This window comes from Hippoglossus hippoglossus, chromosome 5, assembly GCF_009819705.1.
Source record: "Hippoglossus hippoglossus isolate fHipHip1 chromosome 5, fHipHip1.pri, whole genome shotgun sequence".
In the NCBI taxonomy this organism is placed as follows: Eukaryota; Metazoa; Chordata; class Actinopteri; order Pleuronectiformes; family Pleuronectidae; genus Hippoglossus; species Hippoglossus hippoglossus.
In genome coordinates this window covers 14,709,465-14,725,335 of record NC_047155.1, presented here as the reverse complement: position 1 = coordinate 14,725,335, position 15,871 = coordinate 14,709,465, and the positions used below count along the sequence as shown (strand labels likewise).

The 15,871-nt window shown below is 40.3% G+C and overlaps 3 protein-coding genes across 3 annotated transcripts in view; 2 read left to right on the top strand and 1 right to left on the bottom strand.

Moving 5' to 3' along the window:
• LOC117761837 (olfactory receptor class A-like protein 4) overlaps positions 1-15,871 on the top strand; it is a 946,130-nt gene that overhangs the window by 513,667 nt on the left and 416,592 nt on the right. The gene's annotated exons all lie outside the window — the stretch shown is intronic.
• Positions 1,431-14,094, top strand: eps8l3a (EPS8-like 3a). The gene is made up of 19 exons (XM_034586165.1): positions 1,431-1,668; positions 2,299-2,382; positions 2,483-2,559; positions 2,655-2,719; positions 2,903-3,061; positions 3,512-3,658; positions 3,736-3,800; positions 3,888-4,116; positions 4,596-4,701; positions 4,800-4,873; positions 4,986-5,060; positions 8,036-8,181; positions 8,287-8,446; positions 8,613-8,656; positions 8,744-8,840; positions 8,968-9,075; positions 11,409-11,494; positions 13,342-13,474; positions 13,593-14,094. Exons 2-19 carry the CDS (start codon positions 2,318-2,320, stop codon positions 13,602-13,604), a joined length of 1,848 nt encoding a protein of 615 aa, XP_034442056.1. The 5' UTR covers positions 1,431-1,668; positions 2,299-2,317; the 3' UTR covers positions 13,605-14,094.
• On the bottom strand, positions 5,128-6,664 carry LOC117761841 (uncharacterized protein C14orf93-like). The gene is made up of 5 exons (XM_034586129.1): positions 6,270-6,664; positions 5,995-6,056; positions 5,796-5,893; positions 5,558-5,676; positions 5,128-5,469 (listed from the first exon to the last, which is right to left on the bottom strand). Exons 1-5 carry the CDS (start codon positions 6,561-6,563, stop codon positions 5,140-5,142), a joined length of 903 nt encoding a protein of 300 aa, XP_034442020.1. The 5' UTR covers positions 6,564-6,664; the 3' UTR covers positions 5,128-5,139.

Sequence of the window (15,871 nt, the reverse complement as noted above, 5' to 3'; positions counted from 1 at the left end):
AGTTGAATGCGGCACTTGTTAGGAAAATGAGCCGACAGACAGATCTGAACAAACCTGCTTATTCATGCTGTCATCTGTTTTCGTTGTTACAGACGAACCTAAGCTTCAGACCTCACAGGGCAATGACATTAACTAGTACACCACTCAGAGGAGTGTATACCTCAGTGAAGGCCCAACAGTCCCACGTTTAAATTCACAACATCTGGAATTTTATTTAGATCAGATCCAAATTGCCCGCTCTCATTAATGTCAGTCTTCTAAACATGCCTGAACTTTAAAAGAAAAGATCCATGAATTCAAGCAAATGTTGAACACTGCTCTATCTAATGCGAAAGAAAGAGAAAGAATATTTGACCTGATACAGATCCACACCAAAATTGAAAGGGGTCCATCCCAGTAAGCATCAATACCAGCAAAGCACTCCTTCACCTTTGTCAAAGCCAGGTAGAAGCCACAGCAGCGCCCATGTCAGACAGGCGTCTCCTGGCAACAGCAAGAGACTGGCAGCTGAAAGTCGAACTAGCGAGACAGTTAAGTTCCCAGACACCATCGCAGTGACCACGCTCAGGCCAGACATCTTGTCTGGGTCGGAAACAACATAGCACGTGACCCTGCTGGAGTCGTCTGGTCCTTGGAAAGTCCGAATGGAGGAGGAAGAGGGTCAGATGAGGGGCTGGTAAGCGAATGCCGAAGCAGGTGGTGGTGCAACCCCATCGAGGTCGGATGCAGAGGCTTCACAGGGCACTCAAGACCTTAGCTATCAGGGGCTGAACAGATGGAGAGCCACCAGAAATACCACAGGGGCTGCAGAGAAGGCATCCAGATGGCTGTGGATCAAGCAGGGCGATCCACAGACTCACAGAGGCTACTTAAACACAAGCTGGGGGCTGATCACCCCCACCTGGGTCACCGGGCCGAGGGGGACTGATGTTGAAAGACCCCGATGAACCCAGTTTACTTTACTGATGTTGCATCGAGAGAGGTGTGTTAAAACCTGACTCATACCTAATCACTCCACCAAAATTTGCTGATATGTAGTTTTTGTGTAATCCTGATATATACAAACAAACACCTATGAAAATAACCTTGTCTATAAAGACTTCAAATTTCTCCTAGGAGACAATAAAGTCTTAAGTCTTGTGAGGGGCAAAAATAGGTTCCCTTGGCGTTTTAGTCATTTTAAATATCTTCCATTTGAAAGATGCTTAGAGTTAGCATTAAACAAACGAAGTCTGTGATGTGGTTAAGCGCTTTTTGGAGGTGGGATGACCTGAGGTCTATTTTTGTTTTGCAGAACAGTAAAACACGAGGGGGTGTGATCATTAGGGAGGGAACTGTTTCAGTTTTAGGGTTAACATGTTGATAGGGTACATAAATTCTTATTTATAGTCGTGGAAACCTTTAAGCTTTTCCCGGTGATTTCCTCTTTATCAGTCAACCTTTGCTCGGGCAGGATGCTCTAAATACGTCACACCCTCAACTGAGCCGGCTATAAATCGTCGTTCTGATCGCTTTGCTACTGACAGTGGACTTCGTCCTTCTGCTTTATGAGGAAGTCTTGGGTGAACATGGAGTCGACTGGTCAACGGGATTAAAATATCAGCTGCATTTGTACTAAAGCGTCAATAACAGAGACGGAAGTAAACATTCGGCTGCCAGACATCACAGGTAAGAACATTTGTCACATCACAGTGAACTGAAAACTCCATGTCTTCCTTATCTCTGTCAATAAACTGTGGTGAGGACACCTACGACGTCTCATTTAACTCAACTTTAATTTTAAATCTAAGTTCACATTACCATAATATTATCCATATTCGTTATATGAATAGTGACAGTTTTAATTCAGATAAAAGTCTTAACTGTGTTAAATTTATATTTTACAGTTTGAAATCTGTCGTTTTATTATTTTCTAAAATATAATTTTCCTATGTTCACACACATTTGTCAGCAAACCGTCTTTAAAATATGCAAACTCTTGAAATATTCTAAAAGTGCCATAAAGCTGTCGCTGTGAGGATGATCACGTGTTGCCAGGCGATCGTATCTGATTGACTCATTTATTCATTTATTGCTGATGTTTGGACAAATGCATGTTTACCGTCTAAACTAAAGTTACATAAAAGTCTTTCAGCTCAAGCAGGAAAACAGTTTTGGAGTAGAAATGATAAGATTAACACTGATATAGATAAAATGTAGTATACTATGAAATATAGATTTTTTCTCAGAGGAAAATATATGACTTAGCTCATACCACATTTATGATACATATATAAAACATGTCATATGATACTGCAGGCGAAGCTCAGCACTGAGGATGTTCAGGAGTTACAGTCCCTTTGGTAACGACACCAGCAGCTATGCAGGATCAATCCAGTCTAAGTATGTGATTGATTGAATGATTGATTGATTGATTGATTGATTGATTGATTGTATGTTGTTGTTATTTATTGGTGTAAATTGCTTGGCTTTTTTCTGACAGCGGTTATTCCAGTACTGTGGATGAGGTGTTGTCACAGGCCTCAAACGTGTCCAGGCCCAGTGCAAAGTCAATTTACTGTGAGTTCACGCTGCTGTGTTCAACTTAACAAGTGGTTTCACCTGTTCGGTCTAATGGTATGAATAATACAGAGCTCTGCTTTCTGTTCCAACAGTGCAGAGGAAGGTGTACGCAGTGTCTGTAAACAAGATGATGAACAGATTTCAGTACAAAGTGGAGGTATCGTACGTAATGTTCTCATATAATGAAAAATAGATGATTCATAGATAGATAGATAGATAGATAGACAGACAGATAGATAGATAGATGTAGCTTATAGATGCTGAAATGTGAAATTCCTGTATTACAGCAAAATTGTAGTAGCATATATATATGTTGTGTGTGTGTGTGTGTGTGTCACAGCACCTGTTCACCTGTGACCTGGATGGGAGGGAGTTGAGAAGCATAGCGGACTGTGTGGAGCGTCTGAAGCTGCTGGATGGGATGGGTCGTGTGTGGGGTCAGAACATGCTGCTGGAGGTGCGAGGAGTCAACCTGCTGTTCACCGACACAGACACCAAGGTGAGGAGCATGAAAGCAAAGGGCAGAGGTTCTCACTGACTTATATGTCAACAGGAAATAAGGGCACCACATGGATTAATGAGTATGAACCACTGGTAGCAGGAGAATTAATCAAGAAACTTTTGTGCCTCTAGAGAACTGATGTTGATGCTCTTTTCATACAATCATTTTGTGATATTTATAAAGAAATTATTCGTGTGAATAGTTTATCTGCACGCGTTTAACCAATTTTCTATATGTGGTTACTCGATTGATGTTGGTGTTTCCATCGATGTAAGTCCCATTTGAATTTATTTGATATTTATAGCATTGGCAAGATTGTTGTTTGCATTCATTTTGTTTTGTTTTTTTTCACATGGAAATGAATGTAAAGCAGCCAACACAGAGAAAAACCTATTCATTTGGAAGCATGTGTGTGTATTAGAAGATATACTGCTGTGCTTTATTCAGGAGGAGCTGGAGTGCATAGCTCTCAGTGACGTCGTGGAGCTGAAGGCAGTGCTGAACGCTTGCATCTTCAACTCCCTGCTCACTGTGTCAGTTCAGCACGGGAGAAAGACCACCACCGTCTTCATGTTCCAGTGTGAGGACGTCAGGGTGAGAACAAAGACATGTACATTACCTTTAATAATGTAAATCAATTAGTGAGTTCATGTTTTTATTTTTATTTATAGGCTGACTATGTCCAAAATGATCTGACACAGGCACTGTCACGCAGGAAAGAGAATCCAAGCATCTAGTAAGAACCTTCAGAAAACGTCACTGAACACATGTTGCACACTCGCTGCTTTGTTGATTTGTGCCTCTCCCACTTTTTTGAAAGCAGCAGTTCAGGAGTTACAGCCGCCCACGAAGGAGAGAATAAATATCATAATGCTCCAAAAGCCTCTCAGGAGGAGATCTATGAACCTGAGCTGCGCCAGGAGGAGGAAGAGGAGGAGGAGGAGGAGGCGGAGGAGGAAGCCTCACCTTTCAAAGAGGAAGTACCGTTACCACAGCTCTCCAGCGCTGAGGAGGGTCCTCCACGTCCGTACACAGAGGTGGACAGGAGTGTGGTTAGTGCTCTTCATGTACACGTGAAATGGGAAAGCTATATTTGTTCTATGAAAACATGTTTAAAACTAGAATTAACACTCTTTGCCGGACTGCTTCTGCAAAACGGTTCAGTCAAAGGTTTACCACTGAAATCTAATCAGAGTCCAAGTTTGAAGTAATTCCCTAATGACAGATTTAAGATATTATGTTCAAGAGGCAATAATCTTGTTTTTTTTAAGTCTCAGTCTCAGTGACCTTGACCTTTAACCTTTGACCAGCAAAATCTGAGTGAATGTTTGTTCCAAGAATGGACAACCTGAAAACATAATATCAGTGTGCTGAACCTGTCGGAATTTTCAAGATCAGTGAATCATTCTCTATGAAATGAAGGGAAATATTATGCCACCTGTAGTAGTAGCAGCAGTAATAGTAGTAGTACTATTTTTGCAAAGTATATATGAATATATAAGGACAATATATACTCTTTCTTTCTTTCCAGGATATTTTAAATCATATTCTAAGTAACATTGAAATCTTCATGGGAAAAGTCTCTGCAGTCGTGGCTAAAAATGCTAAGAAAAAGAAGAAGAAGAAAAAAGGAAAAGGTAATTTTATCAAATACACATTGAATCTCAAAGTCAGCATGTTTACATTATGATCCACCACTCATCTTTCAACATTCAACATTTTTGATTTGTCCCAGTCATGGACGGTATGCCTCCTGCAGAAGAATTTGCAGAGTGTCTCCATAAGATCAAAAGTGGTTTCAACATTCTGGTGCGTGTCATTTATCATATTTACATACAGCCATCATACATGTTGCATTCATCACGTGTATATTCCTGGTCTCTCTGTGATGTACTGTATGTGTACATGTTGTATTTTTCAGGGGGAGCTCAATGGCGAGATCAGTAATCCCAGCGCTCCCGAATTTGTTCACACCCTCTTCTCCTCATTAGCATTTGTAAGTCAATGCATCTCCTATATCAGAATTACAAGTGTGTGTATGTGTGGGGGGGGGGGGGGGGGAGGGACAAACAGGCCTACAGCCGGACCTGGGGTATCATGTGGGGCTTGAAATGTCTCTTTGCCGCCTCTGGGTCGTACGTTCTAGGTGGCACTCTGTCCGAGTTTTCCCCGGTGTGCAGACGCCTGTGGTGTGTGGTTGTGTACTTCGGACAACCCTCTAGTCTCGTCTGAAGTGTGGCACACATGTCGGTGAGCTCCTGGCTGCGGAAGGATGGACGCCGCACTATCCACCCAGACCCCCCCTCAAACGTGCCGTCCTCCTCATCCGACATCATGTCGATGGTGGTGCCCCTCCAGAACTCCAGGTCATCTGCCACCAGGACACTCTGCCTCGCTTCGAGCAGCTGTAGACACAATCAGTACAATCAGCACAGTGCAGTGACACAACGCCCCTCCAAGTGTAACTGAACCAGCCAATGACTCCAATCTGACCCTTTTCCTTCTCTGTCGACTCCGGGCTGTGCTTTTCAATGCGGCTGCCTGATCCACAAGGTCCGGTTGGCTGTAGCGGAAGTTCCTTCGTAACGTCTCGTAATACGTCTTACATGCAGCTGGAAAACAACATGAGTGTGTTAGAGATAAACCGGAAATAGCCTCGCTAATTCACTGTAGGAAGATCCAGTGTTAAATAAAAAAAAACAAAAAACACTATTACCACACAGTTACTTACATATTATGACGTCATGTTCCACACAGCGCAAGCCCGGAGTTGCAGCGAGAGCTTCGACCAGATGTTCAGTGACTGCCTCGTTGTGTGCGGAGCTCAGGCTGCGAGGACACAACGAGGAAACGGATCAGATCAAGTCAACTTACAGATCAGACTTGACACAGCACTGTACCTCTGTTGTTGTTGTTGTTTTAAATCTCACCCTTGCTCCGGCTCGTAGCGCCTGCCATTTGACTCAGAGTTGTGAACACGACGCACAGTTTCCTGTAAAAAAAAAACAACGAGAAAAAAAAAGTGACTCAACGGGTTGGAGCAGTTTGAACACACTTGAACGGGCACTACTTCTGCTCAGGCACTCGCTGCTCTCTCCTTCTTCTTCCACCAACTTGTCCCACAGTTGTTTACACCCTATTCAGATCTGCTAGTTTCGCAGCTTAGCAGTTTAGCAATGGCTTCTCTCTTTCGCTCGGCTCTTACCGCGATCTTGGGGTTGTGCGCCCGTCTTTTCCGCTTCGACTCCTGCACACTGGGCTCGGAGTTGACTTTGCATTCCACCGCAGTCATCCTCTCCTCCAGGGCCAGCAGCGTGATGTTCACCTCGTCCAGCTTCTGGTTTAAGTCGGCAGCGAACTCAGTCATCTGGCGAGACAAGCCACCCAACGCGTCCAGCACCCGCCGGTCTCTGGGCTCCGGACTGTCGCCTCGATCTCCAAGCCGTCCGTTGCGCGGTGGAGTCACCGGAGAGCGGCGGGAGACGCGTCTTCCGGGCATCGCGCCGATTCAACCCGTGTCCCCAACAACAAGGGCCGGTCAGACTTTTAAACGTCTGTGTTTGTGGATCATATGCTCTTGTATCTGCGAGGTCCTCCACGTGACCGTGAGCTCCCATGTGATTGGACGAGCCCCCTAACGCGATGACGTAGACGACTGACGTGGCATGTCCAGGAAGCATATTTTAAGGTTCACAGTGTGTAGAATTTAGTGACATCTAGTGGTGAAGTTGCATGCTGCTGCTGAATACCCCCCCCCCCCTCACCATCCCCTTCCAAACATGAGAGAGAACCTGTGGCAGCCTTCAGTTTTCATAAAAACTCAAAAGGTGTTTAGTTTGTCCATTTTGGACTACTGTCAAAAACATGGAGGCCTTAATATACAGTATTTATAAATAAAGGGCTCGTTCTAGGGTAAAGAACAACAATTTGTGTAATTAAATGATTACACACTAGTGAAAACATCACTAGGATTATTTTATATTCAATTTTGTTCTATAGATCCCTTTCACCTAAATTGTACACACTGGACCTTTAAGATGCAACAGAAATCACACATCTTTATTTGATAGATAGATGGATTTCTGTTTGAGTTACTGTGATGCCATCAGATTTGTCAGATTCGTCATAGATCCAATGCACAACCTTCTCCTTGGTACAGAAAGACATGTATTCTGACTGTGGACAGAAGTAGATTTTAAACAACGAAGAGCCATGATGAACTTCAAACTAGAGCGGAGAACATCAAAGTACCTTATGAGGTTGGAAGAATTCCCCATTTAAGCAACACAAGTGAAAAGGTGACTGTAGTCATGCCACTCTGCACAGTGGTTGAGATTTAGGATAGTGTTCACAGGCAAGACTGAAGAGTTGGGTTTTCAGTCCAGTCCAGGGAAACAGACCCTCCGACCCTCATTGGAGAGTATTAAAATAAAATGTTGAGTTCTATGTATTTTTTTTTCATTATAGCACACTTACTTACATAGGGGAAATCTATTCAAGCTACAATTTTAGAAAAAGGTGTAACCGCTGCACCACTGGTGAGTGAAACTATCCTGATTTTCATTTGTAAAGCTCACAGTTTAGTCATTTACATGTGAAAGCCTCCCCTAGACCTCGGAGCAGGGGGGTCAACTGCCAAGCTTCTCAGGCTTGTAAAACTGCCAGAAACTGGAACCTGTGCTGCCTGCAAATTCCTGTGAACAGTCGTTACCCTGCACTTCCACAGCAATTTACAGTATTGTTTACTGATGAAAATCCAACTTTTATTACAGTGGTTCTTTATAATTCATGGATTTTATTTATGTTAGAAGGACATCATGGCTCATTAAATCCTACGTTATGCCCATTTCTGCGTATATTTTGGTAAACGTGCAGGCTTGAAACGATCCCACAGGACTGGACGTGCACACAGCAGCGACCACACTGCACTTACTTTCATCAGAACTAACAGATTATCATTGGTCCTTGCAGGTAATATCTCACTGTCCTGAGGATCTGCCACAGACCATAGTGGCTCCACTGCTGATGCCTCAGTGTATCCGACTCATGAGCGAGGAGGCGTCCCCAGAGGAGGACCAGCTGTGGCAGTCCCTGGGCGACGCCTGGAACATCCCCAGGTGGGAAGCGATAAGATCTGTCTAAGATCTATCAGACTGCTGTATGTGTGTGTATGATATGGTGCCAGGATGATAATCAGGTATGATTTTGACTTATTATGTCAGCACCAAATGGCCAGAGGATGACGAGGACATCCCCACATACACTCTGAAGTTCTTTGATGGCTGGCAGCCTCCTGAAGTATCTACAGCGCCTGCACTCTGTGAACCTGTGAGCAGACAGGAGAGTCCGTATCCTGCACCCAGCCAGCTACATTACACACAGGTACATTAAACGCACACACACATACACAGCAGATGAACATTTGTCACCTGGCTTACACTGGCACATTTACAGAATTGGGGATTTGTGTTTTGTTCCATAGATAAATAACAGAAAATAAATTTAAGAAGTAAATAACAATAAAAATATTTTCCTTTTTTCTGTGTAGGCTCCAGTCAACTGGAAGCCACAACCTCGCCCTCAAAAAGCTCGGTATGTACAAGCACACAGAGTCTTTTTTTTAGCATTGTGGGGACATTTTAAAGCCATTTTATCTTTTTTATGTTTTTTGGTTTTCAGCTCAGGTGAACCTAAACCACGTCACTTGCAAGTTATGTCCGACTTCATTGCAAGAAACCACAGAGAGCTCACCGTCACTAAAGGGGAAGTAGTTGAGGTGAGCCTCAGTGACATGAACCAACTACTTTGTATTATTCTCCTGTAACTAATAGCACTCTCATTCTGTAATTTAATAACTGTGATCCTTCAGTAACCAGGCTGGTCTGTTTTCTGTCTGTCCACAGCTGCTGGACATGTCGAAGCAGTGGTGGAAAGTGAGGAACAGCAGAGGAGAGGAGGGATTTGTTCCTAATAATGTGTTGGAGGGTCATGATGATGAACAACCTAACGAGGTACAAGAACAGCATGGCCCAACTTCAACTTAGTGTTATGGAAAACCTCAGACACCTCCAGCATTTCCCCACATTTAGAAGGACGTGACTCTCAGTAGCTCTTCACTAAGGTGGCCCCGACGCACTGCAACTTAAGAAAACACATGCAAGTAGACAAATCACAAGCAAAGTAAGAAATCATCTTCATCAATTTGACAACACAAGTTGTGCGTAATGTGTTGTTTTGTGTTGTCAAATTGATGAAGATGTTTTCTTACTTGCATGTGTTTTCTAAAGTTGCAGTGCGTTGAGCTCCCAGGGCCACTCCTCTACCACTGACAGTCAGTTCAAACTGCACTGCAGTAAATACGGAGGTTACTCTTCACACAGTGTGATTGTGTGTAATTCTATGATGACTCAGTATCAATTATGGAAGTAGATAGATACTACTATCTTGTATGCAGTACATATACTTGATACTTAATGATTTTGACCTTTTGGCTGAGAGTAAATTAGACTGGAAAAGTCACAGCTACAGCAACAACAACAACAACAACATCAATAACAATAATAATAATAACTAGGGCTACGTTGTAGCACTAACGGGCCCGAGCACACGCATTTTGAAGCCTGTTGCGGTTAGTGGAGAGAGCGATCAATGACCAAGCGCACGTCTCCGCGTTGCATGCGTTTCAGTACAAAAGTAACTTAAAAGTAACTAAAAGTACAAAAGTAACTAAAAAGTAACTAAAAGTACGAAAGTAACTAAAAAGTAACTAAAAGTACAAAAGTAACTAAAAAAGTAACTAATTGTAACTAAAAAGTAACTAAAAGTAACTAAAAGTACAAAAGTAACTAAAAAGTAACTAAAAGTACAAAAGTAACTAAAAAGTAACTAAAAGTACAAAAGTAACTAAAAGTACCAAAGTAACTAAAAAGTAACTAAAAGTACAAAAGTAACTAAAAAGTAACTAAAAGTACGAAAGTAACTAAAAAGTAACTAAAAGTACAAAAGTAACTAAAACTACAAAAGTAACTAAAAAGTAACTAAAAGTACAAAAGTAACTAAAAAGTAACTAAAAAGTAACTAAAAGTAACTAAAAGTACAAAAGTAACTACAAAGTAACTAAAAGTACAAAAGTAACTAAAAAGTAACTAAAAGTACAAAAGTAACTAAAAGTACAAAAGTCACTAAAAGGTAACTAAAAGTACAAAAGTAACTAAAAAGTAACTAAAAGTACGAAAGTAACTAAAAAGTAACTAAAAGTACAAAAGTAACTAAAACTACAAAAGTAACTAAAAAGTAACTAAAAGTACAAAAGTAACTAAAAAGTAACTAAAAGTACGAAAGTAACTAAAAAGTAACTAAAACTACAAAAGTAACTAAAAAGTAACTAAAAAGTAACTAAAAGTACAAAAGTAACTAAAAGTACAAAAGTAACTAAAAAGTAACTAAAAGTACAAAAGTAACTAAAAGTACAAAAGTAACTAAAAAGTAACTAAAAAGTAACTAAAAGTACAAAAGTAACTAAAAAGTAACTAAAAGTACAAAAGTAACTAAAAGTACAAAAGTAACTAAAAGTAACTAAAAGTACGAAAGTAACTAAAAAGTAACTAAAAGTACGAAAGTAACTAAAAGTACGAAAGTAACTAAAAGTACGAAAGTAACGAAAAGTAACTAAAAGTACGAAAGTAACGAAAAGTAACAAAGTAACGAAAAGTACGAAAGTAACGAAAAGTTACGAAAAGTAACAAAGTTACGAAAAGTAACGAAAAGTAACAAAGTAACTAAAAGTAACGAAAAGCTACAAAGTAACGACAAGTAACGAAAAGTAACTAACAGTAACGAAAAGTTACAAAGTAACGAAAAGTAACGAAAAGTAACGAAAAGTAACTAAAGTAACTAAAAGTAACGAAAAGTTACGAAAAGTTACGTAAAGTAACGTAAAGTAACGTAAGGTAGGTGGCGCTATGACCCTGAACTAATATTAATATATGGATGTGTTCAGGTCAGGAACAGGGCTTCCTGTTGCTTTTTTCCCATTGCACCTCTGACCTTTTTTGTTTGTCTTGTCATGATACACCTGGGCTACGATTTTTGTGAAGATCGGTGAAAGCTAACTGAGGGGCTTTTCCTTAGATGGCGCTGTTGAGCCATTTTTCCACGCCCATTTCAAATTACTCCAGAATACAATTACTTTTTGGGGTTTTGAATTCCCTGCAAACTTTGGTAACAATTTGAGCATGTCTAGGCCCTGAAAAAGCCCCAAAAGGGAAATACAAATCCTTCGAAATACAATAGGGCCTCCCACCGGAGGTGCTCGGGCCCTAATAAACTCAAATTGTTTTCTCAGGAAACTGGAGGCTCTCCTGTACTGACAAAGAGGTCCAAGCCTGCAGAGGTGAAAGCCTGGCTGGAAGACAAAGGCTTCAGTAGAATGTAAGTACCCAATCGTTACATTTAGAAATAAACTAATTTAGATGATCATTACATGAAGATCACAGTAGATTTGGTTTATGTCTTGTAATTATATGAAACTATACTGAGGGTTAACAGTTGTTATCTTTCAGTGACGTCCATCAGCCTTTTAACATAGATGTATGAGTGAATTTGTGAATGTGATGATGTGTGCTGAACATATCTATATCTGTTTATCCTCACTCACTGGGATGAACAGTCACACAGAGTGAACACTAAAAGAAATGCACGTGTAGTGACACATGTTTAGTAGATCTTGTTTTAGGGTGTGAGTGATTTAAATACATAAAATTAAACCCATACATAAATATATATATATATATATATATATTGACAAACAATCTATTTAATTAAATCAGTCTTTTGATTTATTGACAATAACTCAACATGGGGCGAACAGGGACCGGGCGGAATGGCTCCGTGACGTGTGCGTTTTGTGCATCGCGGGAAGGATAAACACGTCACATCTTGCGTCTGTCACGCATTACGGTCCACGCCATCAAGTGCAGACCACACGGTGAAAAGATAATGTAAATCAAATTAAAGTTGTAAAACAAGACTTACCTCCTTTTGGCAGTAGGTGGTGCTATCCCTATCACTATATACAGACTAATAGATCTGTTCAGGTCAAAAACACTTGTTTCTCTTCAGATCGTATAAATAGTAAGTCACAAACAGTGTTATTCTTTCATCTTAACCCTTTGATACACAAAAGTGACCTGGCTCATCTTTGCAGTGAATGAATTTCATCATTCCGTATTTCAGGTATTCCCCAATGAACTTGTTTTTGATCATCACAAATCCTTATTTTCATTTTTTACATTTGCATGTAAGTCTGATTTTACAATCCATTACTAGTGAGAAAGAGAAACATGTACAATGCTAACTAGCTGTTAGCTAGCTAGCTTTTTTCCGGCTAGCAAGTATATACTTAATATACTGATTGCTATGCATTTGAAAATATGCCTTTGATTTTCATTATCCAGAGTGTTAGTATGGCTGGTAGCAATCATTTCAGACTTACGGTTGGAGATACTGGATGACGAACCGGATGAGGAAAATGAGGAGGCAATTCTTGGTCTTGATTCTGAGTCCGAAATCTCTGATGCTGCAGAAGATGAAATAAATGTTCATCGTGTATGATGACTTTTAGGAGCCCAGTGAGGAAGTGGCGACAATGAAAAATGCGAAAAAGGTGGCAGATGACACTATAATTCTAGAGGCAAGTGAGCGGGAATCAGAACTCAAACAGGAGAATATGCTAAATCAAAATCTGGAGATCTTTGAATTGCTGGTACAGGAGAAGAGTTTCAATGTTGACCTCAATATCCAGCTCTGCGAAACAAAGAAGACTCTGCTGAGTTTACAGACGGACTGGAGAAAACTTCAGGAGAGATACAATGAGGTCAAAGCAAAGCTGACGGCTTGAACATACTTGAAAACTCACCAAACTTTGTTGGTGCCAGGGACTTTTCTTCTTTGACCAGTCATGATACACGTGTGTACCGAATTTCATGAAGATCGGTTTAACCAGACGGAATTGCTGCGTTTTAGGGGGCACTGCTGAGCCATTTTGCCACGCCCATTTCCATTTCCAAGTTTGGTGAGTTTTCGAGTTTGTTCAAGCTGTCAAAAATGCGATTTATTTTCCTGAATAATCCAACAAAAGGCAATAGGGCCTTATTAGAAATAGATAAAGTCCCAGTTTTAGTTATAATTATTTTTATTGCATCTGGTAAAGTTAAGTTTATGAATACTTGTCCTGCTGAAATCAAGCCGATTATCGATTAAGCCCTTATCTCTTGTAGCACTGTGCGCTGTCTGGGCGGGCTGAGCGGCTCCATGCTGCTTGGGATGAGCAGAGAGGAGCTGAAGACCGTGTGTCCAGAGGAAGGAGGACGGGTCTTCTTCCAGCTACAAGCTGTCAAGTCCACACTGGCTGTAAGTTACACATCACAGAGCAGACTCAGGTCTGTCTGGAGATTTATTATCATAATTTTAATGGTAAATTCTGGTGTAAACACAGATCTCTGTTTGTGTCTATGTTTCCACTCTGTAGGCTGCCAGTTAAAGTGAGAGCTACAAGACGACATTGAAGAAAGACAAGGATTCATGGAGCTAAACATCTCCCCAGTGGTTTGATAGGTAGTGACTTATATGTCATTTTAAAAGGTAAACTAATAAAGTTGTGTGGTGTGAGCCAGAAATAGTTGACATGTTATTTAATTAGTACATTTGATTGAAAGTGTAAATAAAATAAGGTACAGTCGAAAACATGTGAACTCTGTAAATAAATGACTTTCAGCACAATGACTAAGTGAATAAACATGCTTTATTTCATTGTTCAGACGTTACACATGAATCTTGTCAGAAGCATTTCAATGTGTAAAACACTGGTGATCCGTTTCAGGCAATAAAGTGGCTACAGATCAACAGACACAATATCAGGCTAAATTAAAAAATCTAAATCAAAACATAAAACTTTATGAGAAAAAATATAAAATAAACAAACATAACTTTAAAGTGAGGTTGTAATTAATGCACTGTGAAGTGAGTGCACAGAAATAAAACTGAAACAGAAAATGTTCATAATAGATCGTAAACTATTAATCTGTGAATAATCGATTTGAAACGTGACAATTTGTGGTTTTATCTTTATCTTTTCTTTTTTCTAATCAAGGTAAAGCAGATATATTCGGTCTCTATAAACAATCTGATACATAAACTTACTATGGCCATTTTTCACATTTTTCAGACCAAGCAACTAATTGAGAAAATAATCGGCAGCAGTCAATAGTGAAAATATCATGAAATTATCAGAACCATGATCAGAGATTAGTATTCGTGAGGTAGGGTGCACTGTGACGTGAGTGCACAGATGAGTGACTCTGTGGTGTCGTGGACGTTAGAACAGTAAATAACCTGTTGTGAAGATGAACGGATGGAAGCTGAGTGGATGGAAAACATTTTGATCCAGATCCTATTCGCTTTCTGTGATAATGTATGGCAGCAGATAGACTGTCATCAAAAATGAGGTCAACAGGGTGGATGTTAAACATTGTAACTAGTTAACGGTCGATAACAGAATGAAGCTGACATAATTTAAGCAATGTTCTTAAATATATTTTGTGCTTTCGCCTGTGGAGTAATGGTATCAGGACAAGTCAGTGTGGATCACATAGACTGTAAGTAAAGATGGACGACGTGTCTTCACTTCCTCCAACTATCCAGAAATTAAACCACAAAACCCGGGATATGAACGCTGCCATCTTGTGCATTTGGAGGCAGAGTCTGTGCAGCAACGATCGGGGGGGGGGGGGGGTCGCAGTAGCGAGGTCCCGCCAGTACCTGCGCTCGACCAATCGCGAGTCAGTCTCAGCTGTCAATCATGACGCTGCATAAAGTTTTTTCTTCATAAAACAAATAATCAATTAAAGCCAGAAAACTTAGCAGAAACTTATTACTTGAACAAAATATAATTTAAAAAATGACAAGAACTACTGGAAATGACAGAATACATCTTTGACATCTTTTTGGTTTGGTCCGTGTCCCATCCACTAACATGGAGGAGGTGGGGTTTATGACCTGTACTGCAGCCAGCCACCAGGTAGTGATAGAGATGCTTTGAGGAGCCGTCATGTCGTCCATCTTTATACACAGTCTGTGGTTGATCAGTCTTTGCATCTAACAAAAACAAAAAAGGTCACCTGTGCTTATGTAGAGATGTTTTATGAATCTTAGTTTTTATGCAGAGACAGTTTTTGGCTTTACAGTGAGAGGTATCAGTCATGCACCTTTTGTCATGAATGTTGTGTATGTGTACTTACACAATAAGAACAACCAGGGATAAGAAATAAAACATGAGGGAAAACAGTTGCTGCGATATTAAAAACAGACAGAGGTGACAAAAACACTTTTGTCAAATTATTAAAGTAATAAAAACAAAAGCTAAAAACTATAAAACAGCATTGAAAAAACCCTCTATTTTCATGACATAGGCTCTAATCCATGATCAACAGCAACAAAACTAAGTGTCAAACCTTGACATCCATAATTTGTGAATATAAAATTTCTTATCTCTATATTGCCTTTAAAAAAATACACTTTATACATGAAATCCTATCATTCACGGCCCATCGGGTTCAGCGCACAACTCCAGTGCTTCCCTTGAACCCTTCTAATCTACTGTCCTCTTCCTGAATCATGATCGATTTTCACCTTTCAATCTTAATATCTATAAAGCAAACACACCTAAAACATTACAGCTGTTTATCCATATAAAGGCTAAAGTTTTTCTGATTCACTATCTTCTAATCTTGGCATCATATATAACCCGAC

Bases quoted from the DNA above. Each gene is read 5' to 3' on its own strand.
- eps8l3a (XM_034586165.1), top strand. From the start codon at position 2,318: ATGTTCAGGAGTTACAGTCCCTTTGGTAACGACACCAGCAGCTATGCA. The intron at 8,182-8,286 runs GTGGGAAGCGAT...TTATTATGTCAG, and splicing joins GACGCCTGGAACATCCCCAG to CACCAAATGGCCAGAGGATG. The intron at 11,495-13,341 runs GTAAGTACCCAA...TATCTCTTGTAG, and splicing joins GACAAAGGCTTCAGTAGAAT to CACTGTGCGCTGTCTGGGCG.
- LOC117761841 (XM_034586129.1), bottom strand. From the start codon at position 6,563: ATGCCCGGAAGACGCGTCTCCCGCCGCTCTCCGGTGACTCCACCGCGC. The intron at 6,057-6,269 runs GTAAGAGCCGAG...TTTTTTTTACAG, and splicing joins CGCACAACCCCAAGATCGCG to GAAACTGTGCGTCGTGTTCA. The intron at 5,894-5,994 runs GTGAGATTTAAA...GTGTCCTCGCAG, and splicing joins CGCTACGAGCCGGAGCAAGG to CCTGAGCTCCGCACACAACG.